General features: G+C 46.1%; 1 protein-coding gene across 1 annotated transcript; it reads left to right on the forward strand.

The window, feature by feature from the left end:
• Positions 1-7,158: 7,158 nt before the first annotated feature.
• Positions 7,159-9,883, forward strand: LOC141075674 (G-protein coupled receptor 151-like). Its single transcript, XM_073562774.1, has one exon. The coding sequence runs from the start codon at positions 7,309-7,311 to the stop codon at positions 8,452-8,454; it is 1,146 nt and encodes a 381-aa protein (XP_073418875.1). The 5' UTR covers positions 7,159-7,308; the 3' UTR covers positions 8,455-9,883.
• Positions 9,884-22,574: the final 12,691 nt, after the last annotated feature.

Consider the following 22,574-nt stretch of genomic DNA (forward strand, 5'->3'; position numbering starts at 1 on the left):
TCCAGCTTCATGTAGTCACGGGCTACGGTCTCTCTGTGCGGTCCCCCAGCCTTTGACTTCTCAATGGGAGCTCTCTCTCTCCCCCAGTCTGCGGCTGCGTCTTGTCCTGACCGATGCCCAGGTTGCTCTGAGATCTGCGCGCCCACTTTTCCCGCTCTCTGCCCGGCTTCCTTCCTGTGCAGCACCACTTCCTCCTTCCCACTGCTACTGATGCAGTCAGTCCAGGTCCAAGAGTCTTCCCCCTGACAACCCCACTGCGCAGCTATATGGTTCCGGGCATGGAGCAGAGGAGGTAAACCCTTTCTTGTCCTTCTTACGCTTCACCTCCTTACAAATGGACAAGTTCAAATCCAATCTGCCGCTGCTCCATGACGTTCTTGAGGCCTTGAAGGTCTTGTTGAAGAGCTCTACTAGGCCGTCTGTCTGCGGGTGGTATACTGGGGTACGCAGCTGGTATACTGGGGTACGCAGCTGGTATACTGGGGTACGCAGCTGGTATACTGGGGTTCGCAGCTGGTATACTGGGGTACGCAGCTGGTATACTGGGGTTCGCAGCTGGTATACTGGGGTTCGCAGCTGGGCAATCTGAAGGACCTTGCACAATTCCCTCATCACTTTGCCCATGAACAGGATCCCTTGGACAGTCAAGATCTCCTTCGATAGACCCTTCTGTGCAAAAATATGAACACGTTCACTGGCTATATTTTGGCCGAGACGTTTCTGACGGGCGCGGCTCCCTGGTACAGGGTCGCATAGTCCATGACCACTAAAAGGTACTGCTGCCCTCGGGGAGTGTGCTGGAGAGGAGAACGCTCTGGTTTCATATCACTGACGCCGTTAAGCGCAGTGACACTTATCTCCCTTCTACCACCCTGCCAGTGACTCTGTCACAACCAGTATTCAGAGAGTTATCACTGTGTTATCTGTGTTGTTACATAGGACTGCAGGTGACATCTACATTATCTGCACTCAGAGAGTTATCACTGTGTTATCTGTGGTGTTACATAGGACTGCAGGTGACATCTACTACATTATCTGTACTCAGAGAGTTATCACTGTGTTATCTGTGGTGTTACATAGGACTGCAGGTGACATCTACTACATTATCTGTACTCAGAGAGTTATCACTGTGTTATCTGTGGTGTTACATAGGACTGCAGGTGACATCTACTACATTACCTTTATTCAGAGAGTTATCACTGTGTTATCTGTGATGCTACATAGGACTGCAGGTGAAATCTACTACATTACCTTTATTCAGAGAGTTATCACTGTGTTACCTGTGGTGTTACATAGGACTGCAGGTGACATCTACTACATTACCTTTATTCAGAGAGTTATCACTGTGTTATCTGTGGTGTTACATAGGACTGCAGGTGACATCTACTACATTACCTTTATTCAGAGAGTTATCACTGTGTTATCTGTGGTGTTACATAGGACTGCAGGTGACATCTACTACATTACCTTTATTCAGAGAGTTATCACTGTGTTATCTGTGGTGTTACATAGGACTGCAGGTGACATCTACTACATTACCTTTATTCAGAGAGTTATCACTGTGTTATCTGTGGTGTTACATAGGACTGCAGGTGACATCTACTACATTATCTGCACTCAGAGAGTTATCACTGTGTTATCTGTGGTGTTACATAGGACTGCAGGTGACATCTACTACATTATCTGTACTCAGAGAGTTATCACTGTGTTATCTGTGGTGTTACATAGGACTGCAGGTGACATCTACTACATTACCTTTATTCAGAGAGTTATCACTGTGTTATCTGTGATGCTACATAGGACTGCAGGTGAAATCTACTACATTACCTTTATTCAGAGAGTTATCACTGTGTTACCTGTGGTGTTACATAGGACTGCAGGTGACATCTACTACATTACCTTTATTCAGAGAGTTATCACTGTGTTATCTGTGGTGTTACATAGGACTGCAGGTGACATCTACTACATTACCTTTATTCAGAGAGTTATCACTGTGTTATCTGTGGTGTTACATAGGACTGCAGGTGACATCTACTACATTACCTTTATTCAGAGAGTTATCACTGTGTTATCTGTGGTGTTACATAGGACTGCAGGTGACATCTACTACATTACCTTTATTCAGAGAGTTATCACTGTGTTATCTGTGGTGTTACATAGGACTGCAGGTGACATCTACTACATTATCTGTATTCAGAGAGTTATCACTGTTATCGGTGGTGTTACATAGGACTGCAGGTGACATCTACATTATCTGTATTCAGAGAGTTATCACTGTGTTATCTGTGGTGTTACATAGGACTTCAGGTGACATCTACTACATGATCTGTACTCAGAGAGTTATCACTGTGTTATCTGTGGTGTTACATAGGACTGCAGGTGACATCTACTACATGATCTGTACTCAGAGAGGTATCACTGTGTTATCTGTGGTGTTACATAGGACTGCAGGTGACATCTACAATATCTGTACTCAGAGAGTTATCACTGTGTTATCTGTGTTGTTACATAGGACTGCAGGTGACATCTACTACATTATCTGTACTCAGAGAGTTATCACTGTGTTATCTGTGGTGTTACATAGGACTGCAGGTGACATCTACTACATTATCTGTACTCAGAGAGTTATCACTGTGTTATCTGTGGTGTTACATAGGACTGCAGGTGACATCTACTACATTATCTGTATTCAGAGAGTTATCACTGTGTTATCTGTGGTGTTACATAGGACTGCAGGTGACATCTACATTATCTGTACTCAGAGAGTTATCACTGTGTTATCTGTGGTGTTACATAGGACTTCAGGTGACATCTACATTATCTGTACTCAGAGAGTTATCACTGTGTTATCTGTGGTGTTACATAGGACTGCAGGTGACATCTACTACATTACCTTTATTCAGAGAGTTATCACTGTGTTATCTGTGGTGTTACATAGGACTGCAGGTGACATCTACTACATTACCTTTATTCAGAGAGTTATCACTGTGTTATCTGTGGTGTTACATAGGACTGCAGGTGACATCTACTACATTACCTTTATTCAGAGAGTTATCACTGTGTTATCTGTGGTGTTACATAGGACTGCAGGTGACATCTACTACATTACCTTTATTCAGAGAGTTATCACTGTGTTATCTGTGGTGTTACATAGGACTGCAGGTGACATCTACTACGTTACCTTTATTCAGAGAGTTATCACTGTGTTATCTGTGGTGTTACATAGGACTGCAGGTGACATCTACTACATTACCTTTATTCAGAGAGTTATCACTGTGTTATCTGTGGTGTTACATAGGACTGCAGGTGACATCTACTACATTACCTTTATTCAGAGAGTTATCACTGTGTTATCTGTGGTGTTACATAGGACTGCAGGTGACATCTACTACATTACCTTTATTCAGAGAGTTATCACTGTGTTATCTGTGGTGTTACATAGGACTGCAGGTGACATCTACTACATTACCTTTATTCAGAGAGTTATCACTGTGTTATCTGTGGTGTTACATAGGACTGCAGGTGACATCTACTACATTACCTTTATTCAGAGAGTTATCACTGTGTTATCTGTGGTGTTACATAGGACTGCAGGTGACATCTACTACATTATCTTTATTCGGAGAGTTATCACTGTGTTGTCTGTGGTGTTACATAGGACTGCAGGTGACATCTACTACATTATCTGTATTCAGAGAGTTATCACTGTTATCGGTGGTGTTACATAGGACTGCAGGTGACATCTACATTATCTGTATTCAGAGAGTTATCACTGTGTTATCTGTGGTGTTACATAGGACTTCAGGTGACATCTACTACATGATCTGTACTCAGAGAGTTATCACTGTGTTATCTGTGGTGTTACATAGGACTGCAGGTGACATCTACTACATTATCTGTACTCAGAGAGGTATCACTGTGTTATCTGTGGTGTTACATAGGACTGCAGGTGACATCTACAATATCTGTACTCAGAGAGTTATCACTGTGTTATCTGTGTTGTTACATAGGACTGCAGGTGACATCTACTACATTATCTGTACTCAGAGAGTTATCACTGTGTTATCTGTGGTGTTACATAGGACTGCAGGTGACATCTACTACATTATCTGTACTCAGAGAGTTATCACTGTGTTATCTGTGGTGTTACATAGGACTGCAGGTGACATCTACTACATTATCTGTATTCAGAGAGTTATCACTGTGTTATCTGTGGTGTTACATAGGACTGCAGGTGACATCTACATTATCTGTACTCAGAGTTATCACTGTGTTATCTGTGGTGTTACATAGGACTGCAGGTGACATCTACTACATTATCTGTACTCAGAGAGTTATCACTGTGTTATCTGTGGTGTTACATAGGACTTCAGGTGACATCTACATTATCTGTACTCAGAGAGATATCACTGTGTTATCTGTGGTGTTACATAGGACTGCAGGTGACATCTACAATATCTGTACTCAGAGAGTTATCACTGTGTTATCTGTGGTGTTACATAGGACTGCAGGTGACATCTACTACATTATCTGTACTCAGAGAGTTATCACTGTGTTATCTGTGTTGTTACATAGGACTGCAGGTGACATCTACATTATCTGTACTCAGAGTTATCACTGTGTTATCTGTGGTGTTACATAGGACTGCAGGTGACATCTACATTATCTGTACTCAGAGAGTTATCACTGTGTTATCTGTGTTGTTACATAGGACTGCAGGTGACATCTACATTATCTGTACTCAGAGTTATTACTGTGTTATCTGTGGTGTTACATAGGACTGCAGGTGACATCTACTACATTATCTGTACTCAGAGAGTTATCACTGTGTTATCTGTGGTGTTACATAGGACTGCAGGTGACATCTACTACATTATCTGTACTCAGAGAGATATCACTGTGTTATCTGTGGTGTTACATAGGACTGCAGGTGACATCTACATTATCTGTACTCAGAGAGTTATCACTGTGTTATCTGTGGTGTTACATAGGACTTCAGGTGACATCTACATTATCTGTACTCAGAGAGTTATCACTGTGTTATCTGTGGTGTTACATAGGACTGCAGGTGACATCTACTACATTATCTGTACTCAGAGTTATCACTGTGTTATCTGTGGTGTTACATAGGACTGCAGGTGACATCTACATTATCTGTACTCAGAGAGTTATCACTGTGTTATCTGTGTTGTTACATAGGACTGCAGGTGACATCTACATTATCTGTACTCAGAGTTATCACTGTGTTATCTGTGGTGTTACATAGGACTGCAGGTGACATCTACTACATTATCTGTACTCAGAGAGTTATCACTGTGTTATCTGTGGTGTTACATAGGACTGCAGGTGACATCTACTACATTATCTGTACTCAGAGAGATATCACTGTGTTATCTGTGGTGTTACATAGGACTGCAGGTGACATCTACATTATCTGTACTCAGAGAGTTATCACTGTGTTATCTGTGGTGTTACATAGGACTTCAGGTGACATCTACATTATCTGTACTCAGAGAGTTATCACTGTGTTATCTGTGGTGTTACATAGGACTGCAGGTGACATCTACATTATCTGTACTCAGAGTTATCACTGTGTTATCTGTGGTGTTACATAGGACTGCAGGTGACATCTACTACATTATCTGTACTCAGAGTTATTACTGTGTTATCTGTGTTGTTACATAGGACTGCAGGTGACATCTACATTATCTGTACTCAGAGAGTTATCACTGTGTTATCTGTGGTGTTACATAGGACTGCAGGTGACATCTACTACATTATCTGTACTCAGAGTTATCACTGTGTTATCTGTGGTGTTACATAGGACTGCAGGTGACATCTACTACATTATCTGTACTCAGAGAGATATCACTGTGTTATCTGTGGTGTTACATAGGACTGCAGGGGACATCTACTACATTATCTGTACTCAGAGAGTTATCACTGTGTTATCTGTGTTGTTACATAGGACTGCAGGTGACATCTACTACATTATCTGTACTCAGGGAGTTATCACTGTGTTATCTGTGGTGTTACATAGGACTGCAGGTGACATCTACTACATTATCTGTACTCAGAGTTATCACTGTGTTATCTGTGGTGTTACATAGGACTGCAGGTGACATCTACTACATTATCTGTACTCAGAGAGTTATCACTGTGTTATCTGTGGTGTTACATAGGACTGCAGGTGACATCTACTACATTATCTGTACTCAGAGTTATCACTGTGTTATCTGTGGTGTTACATAGGACTGCAGGTGACATCTACTACATTATCTGTACTCAGAGAGATATCACTGTGTTATCTGTGGTGTTACATAGGACTGCAGGTGACATCTACATTATCTGTACTCAGAGAGTTATCACTGTGTTATCTGTGGTGTTACATAGGACTTCAGGTGACATCTACATTATCTGTACTCAGAGAGTTATTACTGTGTTATCTGTGGTGTTACATAGGACTGCAGGTGACATCTACATTATCTGTACTCAGAGAGTTATTACTGTGTTATCTGTGGTGTTACATAGGACTGCAGGTGACATCTACATTATCTGTACTCAGAGTTATCACTGTGTTATCTGTGGTGTTACATAGGACTGAAGGTGACATCTACTACATTATCTGTACTCGCAGACATTACTGTCCTGTGTCCTTACATAGGACTGCTGTCTCTCCCGCCGGTGGTCGCACATGTCGGGCTCCTCGCTGACGGTTCCTGATGGTGGTCGCCCTGTGCGCCCGCAGCTCCTCTTCATCTCTTCCGCTCATTCTTCTCCAGCACAGGAGGGGTCCCGGCATTACGGGGGATTAGAGCTGCCAGGGATTAATGGGGGTCTCATTAATACAATGTGTCTGCACTGGATGCTGGGGTGAGGTGCTGAGACCCCCATATGTGCAGAGACCCCCAGAGAAAGGGCAGAGTCTCAGAGATGAAGTTCTGCTTGCAGGTGGGAGCGCAGCAGTAGCAACACTGAGGAGGAGGAGGAGGAGGAGGAGGAGGAGGTGGAGGTGGTGGAGGAGGAGGAGGTGGAGGTGGAGGAGGTGGAGGAGGAGGAGGTGGTGGAGGAGGAGGGAGCCTCCATCCTCTCCTGTGCCCCCTCCATGGCTCGGATCTAGACTTCAGCACCTTGTGACAGCGGCTGCAGACTGCGTCCTGTCCCTGCAGGTGGAGGGTCCTCATCCTGGGGGTCCTGCACTTGTTGCTCCTGCACTTGTCGCATGCATTCGTTGCTCTCTGTGCCTTCCTCCGGCTGGGATGCCTGACTGGCAGCTGTAAGTCCTCCAACTTCTGCCTCCTCAGGACCATGAACGAGTCCCGATGGTCCCTGGAGGAGCCTGGGGTCGGGCCGGAGGTGACGGTGGTGCTGCCGTCGCTTCTAACCCTCGTCTGCCTGGCTGCGGTGGTCGGTAACCTGTTGCTGATCACCATCCTGCTCCAGGACTGCAGGAAGGGCAGGTGGTCGGTGATGAACTGCCTGATGGTCCATGTGGGGGGCGCGGACCTACTGCTCGCCCTCCTCTGCCTGCCCCTGCGGATCGCCACCTATGCGCAGCAATCCTGGCTCTTCGGGGGTTTCCTCTGTAAGACGGCGGAGTGGTTCCTGCACAGCTGCCTGGCAGCGAAGAGCTTCACTCTGGCAGCCATCGCCTATGTCCGCTGCCAGCACGTGCTGACGCCTCCACGGCTCCTCCCCTGCGGCTGTGGACAGGTAGCAGTGCTGCTGCTCTCCTCATGGGCGGGGTCTCTGCTGCTGCCCCTGCCACTCTTGCTCTATGCACAGCTGTCCGTAGACCGGGGCACTGTCACCTGTGGCTTTCATGTCCCGGACGATGCCTCCAGCTTCATGGATGTTTTCAGCAAGCTGTACCCGCTACTTGCCTACGTCATGCCCATGGTTTTCTCCTTCTGCTGCTACATCAGGGCTCTACGGAGGCGTGAACGCAGGATCAGGGTGCCCGACCCCCGCGCCCTTAGCCGCAGGACCACCTCCATGCTCATGAGTGTCAGCCTGGCTTTTGATGCCATGTGGCTTCCTGAGTGGATCGTGTGGATATGGTCACAGCACAGCAGCTCTGGTCTCCTACAGCCACCCAATGCCCTCATGGCCCTGGCTCAGATTACCCTCTTTTTGAACTGTACCATTAACCCCGCAGTGTTTCTAGCCGTGTCCGATGAGTTCAGGGAAGGACTGAAGAACCTGTGGACAGCGTGCAGAAAATGCGATGGTTCCGGTGTCTCCAGAGCAGAGAATGGCTCAGACATGGGGACCAGCACTGTCCAGTCCCTGCAAGACCTACACTCCACCTCTGCACTCCGAACTTCTCAAGACTCCAAAACCAGGGACGAGAAAATCCTTCCCGATGTGGAGCACTTCTGGCAAGATCGCAGGAATACCACAGCTGGAGAGGAGAATGACCCTACGCCTTGGGAGCACCAGGAGAAACCCTAAACCTTCAGCCCAGGACTTCTGTGTATGTGTTGTGGAGGCCAAGGACCAGGTCTCTTGACATTTAGAGACTGCTGGGTCATTTCTGCTGGGTGTACAGGGACAGGAGCAGAGTCACTCTCCAGAAGGGTCTGTCTCTACGGCTGTACCTGGCAGCTGAAGAGCAGGGTGGGTCTGCAAGTCATGGAACGTTCTGAGTATTTGGGCTTTCTTGCATTTGTAGTTCTACAACTACTGGAGAACTTAAAGGGGTCCTGGTTCCACAGGATATGTCTAAGTGGGTGTTCGCCCTGTTTCTGGAGATCTTCTGGTTTTCCTAGGTCCACAGGAAATGTCTAAGTGGGTTCTGGCCCTGGTGCTTTTAGTGGAGATTCTCAGGCGGTCCTGGGTTCGCAGGTGCTTCTGGAGATCTTCTGGTCTTCCTAGGTCCACAGGAAATGTCTGAGTGGGTTCTGGCCCTGGTGCTTTTACTGGAGACCCTCAGGTGGTCCTGGGTTCGCAGGAGATGTCCGGTGAGTGCTGGCTCTGGTCCTATCCTGGAGATCCTCAGGTGGCCCTGGGTCTGCAGGAGATGTCTGGTGAGTGCTGGCCCTGGTGCTATCCTGGATATCCTCAGGTGGCCCTGGGTCTGCAGGAGATGTCTGGTGAGTGCTGGCCCTGGTACTCTCCTGGAGATCCTCAGGTAGTCCTGGGTCTACAGGAGTTGTCTGGTGAGTGCTGGCCCTGGTGCTCTCCTGGAGATCCTCAGATGGTCCTGGGTCCACAGGAGATGTCTGGTGGGTGCTGGCCCTGGTGCTCTCCTGGAGATCCTCAGATGGTCCTGGGTCCACAGGAGATGTCTGGTGGGTGCTGGCCCTGGTGCTCTCCTGGAGATCCTCAGGTGGTCCTGGGTCTGCAGGAGATGTCTGGAGAGTGATGGCCCTGGTGCTCTCCTGGAGATTCTCAGATGGTCCTGGGTCCACAGGAGATGTCTGGTGGGTGCTGGCCCTGGTGCTCTCCTGGAGATCCTCAGGTGGTCCAGGAGATGTCTGGAGAGTGATGGCCCTGGTGCTCTCCTGGAGAAACTCAGAGGTGGCCCTGGGTCCGCAGGACATGTCTGGTAAGTGCTGGCCCTGCTGCTGTCCTGGAGATCCTCAGGTGGACCTGAGTCTGCAGGAGATGTCTGGTGGGTGCTGGCCCTGGTGCTCTCCTGGAGATCCTCAGGTGGTCCTGGGTCCTCAGGAGATGTCTAGTGGGTGCTGGCCCTGGTACTGTCAGTGTGTAATGTTCTTGTACTGTCACACAGTTTCTCGTGATGCCCCCGTGTAGCTGCCCCGGGTTGGAGGCCTCCTTTATCCTTCCTCTTCTGTATTATGTAGGTTTATTGGGGAGTGGGGGGCAGAGAAAGGTTTCATAGGAAGGAGCTGTTTCTTTAATAAAGTCTTTGAGCTGGTGACACCTGTGATTGTATCTGTGCACTTGTTCTGGTCCATGCTGGGATGTGTAGTACTGCTGGGAGCTGTGTGGGAGGCTCCGCAGAGAGTCTCTGGGGGTATTATCTTTCCCTGCTGTCGGGTGAAATATTCTCATCTTGTGTACTGTGATTAATCTGTAACAACTGGATTCTGTAACATCATCTGTCTGCAGCGCCCCCCAGAGGACCCCGGTCTCAGATCTTATGTCATGTCCCCTCCACCATCCTCCTCTGTTCTCCCATCACTTTTGCTCTCTGCTGTCCTCTCTGATCTTCTCTCTTGTAATGTCCCCCTATTCTCTTTTTTGTCCTCTCCTCCTGTCTAGTCTTTTGTCTTTTCTGTGTTCCTTCTTTTATGTTATTTTCTCCTCTCTTCACCATGGCTCCTCTTTTCTGTTTCCTCTCCTTTCTCCCTTTCCTCTATTCCTCTCTTATCCGGTGTCTACCCTGTTCTCTTCTCTGGTTTTCTCTGTTCACTTGCTCCTCTTTTCTCTTAGTCTACTTTCCTTTCTATTACACGGCTTCTCTCCTTTGCTCTTCCTCCATCTGATTTTCTTCTCTCTTTCTCTGCAGTTCTCTTTCACTCCTCTGTTTCCTCTTCTCTCCTCACTTGATCTTCCTTTTCTCCTTTCTCCTTTCCTCTCATCCTTCCGGACCCTTCTCCTCTACGCTTTCTCTTTCACTTTTCTATTTTCATCATCTCTTCTTCTGTCTTCTTCTCCTCTATCTTTTCTTCTCTTCTTCTTTTCCCATGTACCCGTGATCTCTTCACCACTTATTTACTTTTCCTCTTTCCCTTTTCTCATTTATGTTCTGCTTCTTTTCCTCCTCTCTTCTATTCTACCAGAAATTTCTTTGCCGCTCTATATTTTTCTTTTTTTGTTCTCCTCTATTCTTCTATTCTCACTTCCTTTGCTCTTATTTTTTATATTTGCTTCTATTGCTCTCTTCTCTAGTCCTTTGTTCTCTTCTTCTTATTTCTTCTCTGTTTTCTCATATTCTCCTTCTTTCTCCTCCTTTTTTCTTCTGTGCCTCTCTTCTTTGCCTCTCTTTTTCGTTTTTGCCTCTCTTCTTCTTCTTTGCCTCTTCTTTTTTGCCTCTCTTCTTCACCTCTCTTGTGCTTCTTATCTTCTTCTTCTTCTTCTTCTTCCTTTTTTCTTCTTCTTCGCCTCTCCTCTTCTTCCTTCTTCTTTCTTCTTCCTTTCTTCTTCCTTTCTCCTTCTTCTTCTTCCTTCTTCCTTCTTCTTTCTTCTTCCTTTCTCCTTCGCCTCTCTTCTTCCTTCTTCTTTCTTCTTCCTTTCTTCCTCTTTGCCTCTCCTCTTCTTCTTCTTCTTCTTCGCCTCTCTTCTTCTTTCTTTCTTCTTCCTCTCTTCTTCTTCTTCTTCGCCTCTCTTCTTCTTCTTCGCCTCTCTTCTTCCTTCTTCTTTCTTCTTCCTTTCTTTTTCTTCACCTCTCCTCTTCTTTGCCTCTCTTCTTCTTCTTCGCCTCTCTTCTTCTTCGCCTCTCTTCTTACTTCTTCTTCTTCTTTCTTCTTCCTTTCTTCTTCTTTGCCTCTCTTCTTCTTTGCCTCTCTTCTTCTTTGCCTCTCTTCTTCTTCACCTCTCGTCTTCTTCTTTGCCTCTCTTCTTCTTTGCCTCTCTTCTTCTTTGCCTCTCGTCTTCTTCTTCGCCTCTCTTCTTCTTCTTCGCCTCTCTTCTTCTTTGCCTCTCTTCTTCTTCGCCTCTCTTCTTCTTCTTCGCCTCTCGTCTTCTTCTTCGCCTCTCGTCTTCTTTGCCTCTCTTCTTCTTCGCCTCTCGTCTTCTTCTTCTTCTTCTTTCTTCTTCCTTTTTTCTTCGCCTCTCTTCTTCTTCGCCTCTCTTCTTCTTCACCTCTCTTCTTCTTCGCCTGTCTTCTCTATTTCCTTGACCTCATTTCCTCTTCTCACTACTCTCCTACTGTCACGCCGCCTGTCACGTCGCTCTCACCTGGGGGCGGGACCTCGGGCCCGACGTCACCTCTTCCGGTGCCGCGGCCGCTCCGGGGATAAGGAGCCATCCATACAAGGACAGGGACGGGGGAGCCATGCATACAAGGATGGGAGGGGGGAGCCATGCATACAAGGACAGCAATGGGGGAGCCATGCATACAAGGATAGGGGATAAGGAGCCATCTATACAAGGACGGGTAGGGGGAGCCATGCATACAAGGACGGGACAGGGGAGCCATGCATACAAGGACGGGACAGGGGAGCCATGTATACAAGGATGGGACGGGGGAGCCATGCATACAATGATGGGACAGGGGAACCATGTATACAAGGATGGGACTGTGGAGCCATGCATACAAGGACGGGACGGGGGAGCCATGCATACAAGCATACATGGATAGGGGATAAATAGCCATGCATACAAGGAAGGGACGGAGGTGCCATGCATACAAGGACGGGAGGGGGGAGCCATTCATACAAGGATAGCGATGGGGGAGCAAACAAGGATAGTTTTTCTGGGAAAAATTAGGTGCCTCGGCTTATACTCGGTTTGGCTTATACTCGAGTATATACGGTAAATAAATTCTGTAAAAAGCAAATCAAGGCAGCAAAGATTGAGACAGAGAGACTCATTGCCAGAGAAAGTAAAAATGATCACAAAATATTCTTTAACTACATAAATAGCAAGAAACTAAAAAATGATAGCGTTGGTCCCCTTAAAAATAGTCTGGGTGATATGGTGGATGTGGATGAGGAAAAAGCCAATATGCTAAAAGACTTTTTTTCAACAGTATTTACACAAGAAAACCCATGACGGATAACATGATCAGTGATAACAAAAATGTCACCTGCTTAACCCAGCAGGAAGTACGGCGGCGTCTAAAAATCACTAAAACTGACAAATCCCTGGGCCCGGATGGGATACACCCCTGAGGACTGCAGGAATTAAGTACAGTCATAGACCATTATTGTTAACCTTTAAAGATTCCATACTAACAGGGTCTGTACCACAGGACTGGCATATAGCAAATATGGGGCCAATATTCAAAAAGGGGACAAAAACTGAACTTGGAAATTATAGGCCAGTGAGCTTAACCTCTACTGTGGGTAAAATCCTGGAGGGTTTTCTAAGAGATACTACACTGGAGTATCTGAAGAAGAAGAACCTCATGACCCAATATCAACATGGGTTTACGAGGGATCGTTCCTATGAGACTAATCTGATAATCTTTTATGAAGAGGTAAGTTCCGGACTGGACCAAGGGAATGCAGTGGACGTGGTGTACATGGACTTTTCAAAAGCTTTTGACATGGTGCCACAAAAAAGGTTGATACATAAAATGAGAACAATGGGGATAAGGGAAAATATGTGTAAGTGGGTTAAGAGCTGGCTCAGGGATAGGAGCATACTCGGACTGGGTCACCGTTAGCAGTGGGGTACCGCAGGGTTCAGTATTGGGTACCACAGGGGTTAGTATTGAGTACCACAGGGGTCAGTATTGGGTACCACAGGGGTCAGTATTGGGCCCACTTCTTTTTAACATATTTATTAATGACCTTGTAGGGGGCATAGAGAGTAGAATTTCCATATTTGCAGATGACACTAAACTCTGCTGGGTAATCAATACAGAGGAGGACGATTTTATATTACAGGAGGATTTATGTAAACTAGAAGCTTGGGCTGATAAATGGCAAATGAGCTTAAATGGGGATAAATCTAAGGTCATGCACTTGAGTAGAGCAAATAAGATGTATAATTATGTGCTTAATTGTAAAACACTGTGCTAAATTATCACTGATTAAGACCTGGGTGTATGGGTGGACAAGAAACTCACATTTAGTGGCCAGTGTCAGGCAGCTGCTGCAAAGGCAAATAAAATAATGGGATGCATTAAAAGAGGCATAGATGCTCATGAGGAGAACATAATTTTAACTCTATATAAGTCACTAGTGCGACCACACTTAGAATACTGTGTACAGTTCTGGTCTCCGGTGTATAAGAAAGAAATAGCTGAACTGGAGCTGGGGCAGAGAAGAGCGACCAAGGTTATTAGGGAACTAGGGGGTCTGCAATACCAAGACAGGTTATTACACTTGGGGTTATTTAGTTTGGAGAATCGAAGGCTTCGGGGTGATCTTATTACAATGTATAAATATATGCGGGGACAGTACAGAGACCTTTCTAATGATCTTTTTACTCTTAGACCTGTGACGGGGACAAGGGGGCATCCTCTACGTCTGGAGGAAAGAAGGTTTAAGCATACTCACAGACGCGGATTCTTTACTGTAAGAATCATAGAATCATAGAATCATAGAATCGTAGAGTTGGAAGGGACCTCCTGGGCCATCTGGTCCAACCCCCTGCTCAAAGCAGGATTCGCTAAATCATCCCAGTCAGATGTCTGTCCAGCCTCTGTTTGAAGACTTCCATTGAAGGAGAACTCACCACTTCTCGTGGCAGCTTGTTCCACTCATTGATCACTCTAACTGTCAAAAAGTTTTTTCTAATATCTAATCTGTGTCTCCTCCCATTCAGTTTCATCCCATTGCTTCTAGTCTTTCCTTGTGCAAATAAGAATAAAGTTGATCCCTCTACAATGTGACAGCCCTTTATATATTTGTAGACAGCTATTAAGTCTCCTCTCAGTCTTCTCTTTTGCAAACTAAACATTCCCAAATCCTGCAACCTTTCCTCATAAGACAGGGTTTTCAGACCGGTCACCATTCTGGTTGCTCTTTTCTGAACTTGCTCCAGTTTGTTGATGTCTTTTTTAAAATGTGGTGCCCAAAACTGGACACAATATTCCAGATGAGGTCTGACCAAAGAGGAGTAGAGGGAAACAATGACTTCACGTGATCTAGACTGTATGCTTCTGTTAATACATCCTAGAATTGCATTTGCCTTTTTTGCTGCTGCATCACACTGTTGACTCATATTCAGTCTGTGATCTATTAGTATACCCAAGTCTTTTTCACATGTGCTGTTGCTTAGGCCTATTCCTCCCATTCTGTATATGCTTTTTTCATTTTTATTGCCCAGATGTAGCACTTTGCATTTCTGCCTGTTAAAAACCATTCTGTTAGTTGCTGCCCACTTCTCCAGTTTATTTATATCTTTTTGAATCCTCTCTCTCTCTTCTCTAGTATTAGCTATCCCTCCTAGCTTTGTGTCATCAGCAAATTTAATCAGTTTACCCTCAATTCCTTCATCTAAATCATTGATAAAGATGTTGAACAATACAGGGCCCAGGACAGAGCCCTGTGGTACCCCACTTGAGACATTCTTCCAACTGGATGTGCAGCCATTTACGACCACTCTTTGGGTCCGATCACTAAGCCAGTTATGAATCCACCTAACAGTTGCCTTGTCCATTCCATACTTAGTCATTTTTTCAATAAGGATTGTATGAGAGACTTTGTCAAATGCTTTGCTGAAGTCAAGATATACTATATCTACAGCATTTCCTTGATCCACCCAATCAGTGATTCCATCATAGAAGGAAATTAAGTTAGTCTGACATGACATATTAGTTACAAACCCATGCTGACTCTGTTTAATCACTTCATTCTTATCCAGGTACTGACATACATGTTGTAGAGCAGTGAGACTATGGAACTCTCTGCCATATGATGTTGTAATGAGTGATTCCCTACTAAAATTTAAGAAGGGACTGGATGCCTTTCTTGAAAAGTATAATATTACAGGGTATATACACTAGTCTCCTTGATATTGCGTTGATCCAGGGAGCTAGTCTGATTGCCGTATGTGGAGTCGGGAAGGAATTTTTTTCCCCATTGTGAAGCTTACTGTTTGCCACATGGGTTTTTTTTTGCCTTCCTCTGGATCAACATGTTAGGTCAGGTTAGGATAGGCTATGGGTTGAACTAGATGGACTTAAAGTCTCCCTTCAACCTTAAAAACTATCTTATTATGTCTTAAGGGGAAAGAGAAGGACAGAGGAGTCTGGAGGGAGGAGGTGGAGGACAGGAGTCTGGAGGGAAGAGGTAGAGAACAGAGTAGTCTGGAGGGAGGAGGTAGAGAACAGAGTAGTCTGGAGGGAGGAGGTGGAGGACAGAGTAGTCTGGAGGGAGGAGGTGGAGGACAGAGTAGTCTGGAGGGAGGAGGTAGAGGACAGAGTAGTCTGGAGGGAGGAGTTGGAGGACAGCGTAGTCTGGAAGGAGGTGGAGGACAGAGGAAGGTGGAGGAGGAGGTAGAGTACAAAGGAGTCTGGAGGGAGTAGGTGAAGGATAGAGGAGTCTGGAGGACAGAGGAGTCTAAAGGGAGGTGGATGACAGAGGAAGGTGGTGGGAGGAGGACAAAGAAGTCTGGAGGGAGCAGGTGGAAAACAGAGGAGTCTAAATGGAGGTGGAGGACGGGAGTCTAAATGGAGGTGGAGGACAGAGCAAGATGGGGAGGACCGAGGAATCTAGAGGATGGGGGTAGGACAGAGGATCATAACTGTCAGTTGCACAAGCATTGATGTGACCTCTATCCGATATGTCCGGTCACCTTTGGTCCTTTGTACAAACCTCAGAGTGTGAACAATGAGACAATGTTCCATACTTCTCTGCTCATTAGACCCCACACACTGCCTGCCCCATGTACACGCCGCTCTATTCTCACAAGAATTGCTCTTTCCTTCTAAGTATATTGTGACTGCTGGAGATTATCCGAGTCTCTGGATGCTGTACAATTATGAGATTGCTCGGTAAATCCTGAGATTATGATATTACCAGGATATGATACAATGGAGGGTACATAGACGACGTACAATATTCACTGATTGCTAAATCCTGACACAATGCACGACATGAAGCTCAGGACACTGTAGAATTTACTATGCCGCCAGACCATGAACGAAACGCAGTGTGAACGATCGTGGGAATTGTCTCCAGTTTTCTGCCACCTGGTGTCATGCTGCTGATACTTCTATGCCCACATAGAAGGCCAAGTCCTGAAGGAGGGGCCGGGAGCTAGGCAATCCTATCAGTATGGTGGGTTCAGGAACTGTATCGTCTGCCGCCACTGTCTGTGCAGGGGGAGGGGGAATTGCTGTCAGGTCTCATGTCCATTCCTTCTGTAGGGGGGTTTCATCATCCTCACGAGAGGCTGCCTCATTTCTTCTTCAAGAGTCTGACTTGGGGTCTCTAGTTATTTGGGGGTTTAGTCTTGGTATGTATTTGTGTAGCTTCTTGGTTTTTGGAATAAGACACCAGATCTCCAAGTCATACCCTACTCTCCATCTCTTGGGCTTTGTGTTCTGACTAAATACTCACCTTTCCCACAACCTGCAGTCTCTTCACTCCTAAGCTCCTGACTGCAGGAAAAGGAATAGGTCTTTGCAGAATCTGGTCTGGGGTCTATATTTATTCTGGGGTCTGGACTGGGGCCTCCTGTGAGATCTGGGATTAGAAGGTCACTACGTATTGTGAATCACAGATCTTCCATTTATTCTGTGTGTTTGTGTCCCATATTAAATGGATTTGGTTTCCTTTGGTGCTGAAGATGTTAACAACCCTTTCTATGCTGGTCAGAAACTTGCAGCTCCATTTAGCTGCTTCTCATCTGGTCATTACATCTCCCTACAAAACCTGGCCAAACCTTCTCTGTCTTGCCAGTGAAAACTCTGCTTCCTAGCTCCTTGGAGACGCTGTGCTGAATTGGAGATCATTGATGATACTGGAGATTGCTGCGTGCTGTGTCTGGGTGTATGCTTTCCCATTTGGTTGGTACTGTTGTAGCTGTTTGCATTCTGACCCAAAGTCAGGCATGCCAGATCACCAGTGAGGCCAAAATAGGAGGTTACGCCCTTAATTGACAAGCGTGCTTGGAGACAAAGGAGACTGCACACAGGTCGTGGGCAAATCACTTTATCTGACATAATGAAACACGAGGCAATTTTTATACCATGTACAACTAATGTAACTCTATGTAATTCATGTAGCCCGCCATTACCCAGGGTCATACTTTATTTACCATGTACCCAGAACATGTTGTTGCTGACTATTGAGAACATATAAGATAAGACGTGCGGTCTCCGTGAAGAGGAGCCTACCAGACTGCTGACATGACTAAACACATTCTAAACGCATTCTAGCAAACTCTAGAAATTAAAGGCAAAACATTAACCCTTCTATATCAGTACATTCCTACCCTTCCCTATATACCTTGTTACCTTTGGTAAGTGTTTGTGTGTTTGTTACTTTCTGTTATCCTTGTTTTGTCTTTGTGTCTTGTTTACCTTACATTTGTGTCTCAGGCCTCATGCGATAGGGGAGGGGACAGATCAGGGTTTAACAGGCGCAAAGTAAGGGCGGAGGCTCGGGCCTCTAAACCTTCAAGAGTACCCTCAGGACAGGGATAGTTGTGGTCCCAGTTCCAGGGACAGATTGAGGTCCTCCTTCCTTACCAAAGATGGTCACAGCATAACATAGGGTCTGTATTTGGGGGTATAGTCTATTGTAAATTAGTGCTGGATTGTAGTCTGTATTTAATTCTGGGGTCTGGTCTGTGCCTTTATTTGTTTAGGTGTTTTGTCTGATTCCTGTGTTTGGGATTCTGGGGTCTGTATTATAAGAGGATGGTTGTTATTCAGGCATCTTATATGAGGTATAAAGTAATTATCGGGTCTGATTTTATGTATTTAGAAAGTCTGGCCTGGGGTCTTTAATTATTCAGTTTGGTCTGATATCTTTATTCTGGGGTCTGACTTGGGCTCTTTAGTTTGGTCTGATGTCTTTATTCTGGGGTCTGACTTGGGTTCTTTAGTTATTCAGTTTGGTCTGATGTCTTTATTCTGGGGTCTGACTTGGGTTCTTTAGTTATTCAGTCTGATGTCTTTATTCTGGGGTCTGACTTGGGTTCTTTAGTTATTCAGTTGGGTCTGATGTCTTTATTCTGGGGTCTGACTTGGGTTCTTTAGTTTGGTCTGATGTCTTTATTCTGGGGTCTGACTTGGGTTCTTTAGTTATTCAGTTTGGTCTGATGTCTTTATTCTGGGGTCTGACTTGGGTTCTTTAGTTTGGTCTGATGTCTTTATTCTGGGGTCTGACTTGGGTTCTTTAGTTATTCAGTTTGGTCTGATGTCTTTATTCTGGGGTCTGACTTGGGTTCTTTAGTTATTCAGTCTGATGTCTTTATTCTGGGGTCTGACTTGGGTTCTTTAGTTATTCAGTTGGGTCTGATGTCTTTATTCTGGGGTCTGACTTGGGTTCTTTAGTTTGGTCTGATGTCTTTATTCTGGGGTCTGACTTGGGTTCTTTAGTTATTCAGTTTGGTCTGATGTCTTTATTCTGGGGTCTGACTTGGGTTCTTTAGTTATTCAGTTGGGTCTGATGTCTTTATTCTGGGGTCTGACTTGGGTTCTCTAGTTATTCAGTTTAGTCTGACTTGGGGACTTTAGTTATTTAGTTTGGTCGGATATCTTTATTCAGGGGTCTGACTTGGGGACTTTAGTTTGGTGGGATGTCTTTATTCAGGGGTCTGACTTGGGGACTTTAGTTTGGTGGGATGTCTTTATTCAGGGGTCTGACTTGGGGACTTTAGTTTGGTGGGATGTCTTTATTCAGGGGTCTGACTTGGGGGCTTTAGTTTGGTCAGATATCTTTATTCAGGGGTCTGACTTGGGGACTTTAGTTTGGTCGGATGTCTTTATTCAGGGGTCTGACTTGGGGACTTTAGTTTGGTCGGATGTCTTTATTCAGGGGTCTGACTTGGGGACTTTTGTTAATTGCAGTTTTAGTCTTAATATACATTGGTTTATTGGGTCTGGTCTGGGGTCTTCTGGTGTCTGGTCTAAGACCTGTGCCTATAAGTCTGGGGTCTGTACTCAACGATTCATTCTGAGATTTGTATTTCTTGGACATGAACTGTGGTCCATATTCATTCAGGGGTCTGGTTTGGTGTCTATATGTACAGCGTATGGTCTGAGGTCTTTAGTTATTCAGGGTTCTTGTCTTGGTAGGTGTCAGGGAGATCATGCAGTTATTCCACCGCTGCCACCAAATGTTCGGACAATCTCACAATTGATGATTGGTGGACAAGGCAATGCCTACTATTGCTACTAGGCTGGTTATTGGGTGCTTTCACAGTGAACGTATAGTATATACACATCTTGTTCCACCCTTGATGTGCTTTTCAAGACCCCCAACCTCCCCTCAAATTGAACATCTGGGATTAATTATATCAAGCCAATTAGAGATAGAGCTAACACCTCATCTCCTTTGAAGCAGTGGCCCCCCTGCAGTGTCCAGCCAATTAAGCAGGAGATTCTCTGGTGAAAAAGAAAGTAAGCTTGAGATTTGTTTATGCAGAGGTGGAGAGGTGCAGGGGCTTCATTTGTTCATAGAAAGCAGCATCCTTTGTTCCAATGATTTTTCTGTGAGTATTCTAGCCTTTTGATTTCCGGTGTCCAGATATGAATATAGGGGTTTTGCATCAATCCAATATTTATGAGAGATACATTTTTTACGTTGTAGTGAATGGACGAGCATAACGCATTCACATCACTGTAAGGCCATTCTAACCCCTCCAGCTTAATAACAGTCCAATGGTCGATGCTATACCTGTAATATTTCATATCTATCGAAAGATAAAATCACGATATGAACCATGACGACAATATTATAGAGGAACAAAGCTATTGAATTTTATATATTTAATCCAACAAATAGGCCGTGCTTATAAAAATGTGCAAGAGATGTTACAGATGGGACAAGATAATAGTGTATACAGTCACATGAAATAAAAGTAATAAAGAAAGTTATTAGATTTGATATTACAGGAATGATGCAGATCTTGTGAAGGGAGAAATCCATTTATGAAAAGTTGTGGTCCTTACAGCACTTTGTATCTGCCAGCATTGAGCATGGGTTCTAGGACAGAACCTGCTGCTATTAGGCACCAGCCGCTCCTGCCTACCTCCTCCGGAGACCTGAGATAGAGGCTGGTAAATGAGATGCGGTTCAGGTAACAAAAATGTTGAGGTCCCCGGTCTTATCAATATCTGCTCCCTGGAGGTCCCAGGCAGGAGATATTAATGCCATATTTCCTATCATGAATTTTAGCTTCCTATACATATGAGACATGGCATATACAACGCTATCCTCCTGACTGATATTAATTCTGGCCTAATGGTCAGGCCACACAGCAATGCAAGTGAATGTGTTGTGTTCAGCACTGCACCATGTCTATAGAGCCTACAACTGTCAGTAATAACCAATATTCACATCTGGTAATTTGGCCCCATCCTATCTGAGACACTGCTCTCTGCGGCTCTTTGAGGAAGGACCTAATTACACACGGACAAAGTGTCACCACTCGAAGCTGTTACTTTCTATTGGGACAGACCACAGAAGGCGGCTGCATCACAGGAGGGGGTCATAGAGCAAATGGGAGGAGGAGAGTGTCAGCTCTTCTTCCCATGGCCACAGTTCGTAGTGAAACTGTGATCCTGTGGTTGATATGAGGGTGACAGTAGGCAGGGCCGCAATCAGGGCATTATTGCCCTGACTGGCGTAAGGGGCCCGGTGGGCAGAGGGGGCCTGCATCGAGCCCAGTCTCCTCTGCTCACGGGCCCCTACCGGCAGGTAAACTGGGCCCTTAGTGCAGCGCTGCGGGCAGCAGCTAAACTCTATTGACATGCAGGCCCGCACGTCAATAATTAACAGCTGCCAGTCAATCGGAGGCTGGCAGCTGACATCAGCAGCAGCGCGCACCTCGCCGGCATCTGACGTCAGTGTCAGTCGCCGGCTAGAGCGCGCTGCAGCGTGGAGGGACGGAGCGCGGCCAGGAAAGAAGAACTTGTTTGTTTTTTTTTACAGCGGCGATCCGGGGGGCCCGGGGCAGAATGCTGGAGACTGGGGCAGAATGCTGGACTGGGGCAGAATTTTTAACATGGGGCAGAATGCTGGACTGGGGCAGAATGCTGGACATGGGGCAGAATGCTGGACACTGGGGCAGAATGCTGGAGACTGGGGCAGAATGCTGGACTGGGGCAGAATGCTGGACACTGGGGCAGAATGCTGGACATGGGGCAGAATGCTGGACACTGGGGCAGAATGCTGGACTGGGGCAGAATGCTGGACTGGGGCAGAATGCTGGACATGGGGCAGAATGCTGGACACTGGGGCAGAATGCTGGACATGGGGCAGAATGCTGGACACTGGGGCAGAATGCTGGAGACTGGGGCAGAATGCTGAACATGGGGCAGAATGCTGGACTGGGGCAGAATGCTGGAGACGGGCAGAATTTTTAACATGGGACAGAATGCTGGACTGGGGCAGAATGCTGGACATGGGGCAGAATGCTGGACACTGGGGCAGAATGCTGGAAACTGGGGCAGAATCCTGGAGACTGGGGCAGAATACTGGACATGGGGGCAGAATGTTGGAGACTGGGGCAGAATGCTGGACGCTGGGGCAGAATACTGGACATGGGGGCAGAATGCTGGAGACTGGGGCAGAATACTGGACATGGGGGCAGAATGTTGGAGACTGGGGCAGAATGCTGGACGCTGGGGCAGAATGCTGGACGCTGGGGCAGAATGCTGGACATGGGGGGCAGAATGCTGGACATGGGGGGCAGAATGCTGGACACGGGGGGCAGAATGCTGGACACAGGGGGCAGAATGCTGGACGCTGGGGCAGAATGCTGGACACGGGGGCAGAATGCTGGACACTGGGGCACAATGCTGGACACGGGGG

The sequence above is a fragment of the Dendrobates tinctorius genome, unplaced genomic scaffold (genome assembly GCF_039654945.1).
Source record: "Dendrobates tinctorius isolate UK_male_01 unplaced genomic scaffold, ASM3965494v1 ptg000367l, whole genome shotgun sequence".
Taxonomy (NCBI): domain Eukaryota; kingdom Metazoa; phylum Chordata; class Amphibia; order Anura; family Dendrobatidae; genus Dendrobates; species Dendrobates tinctorius.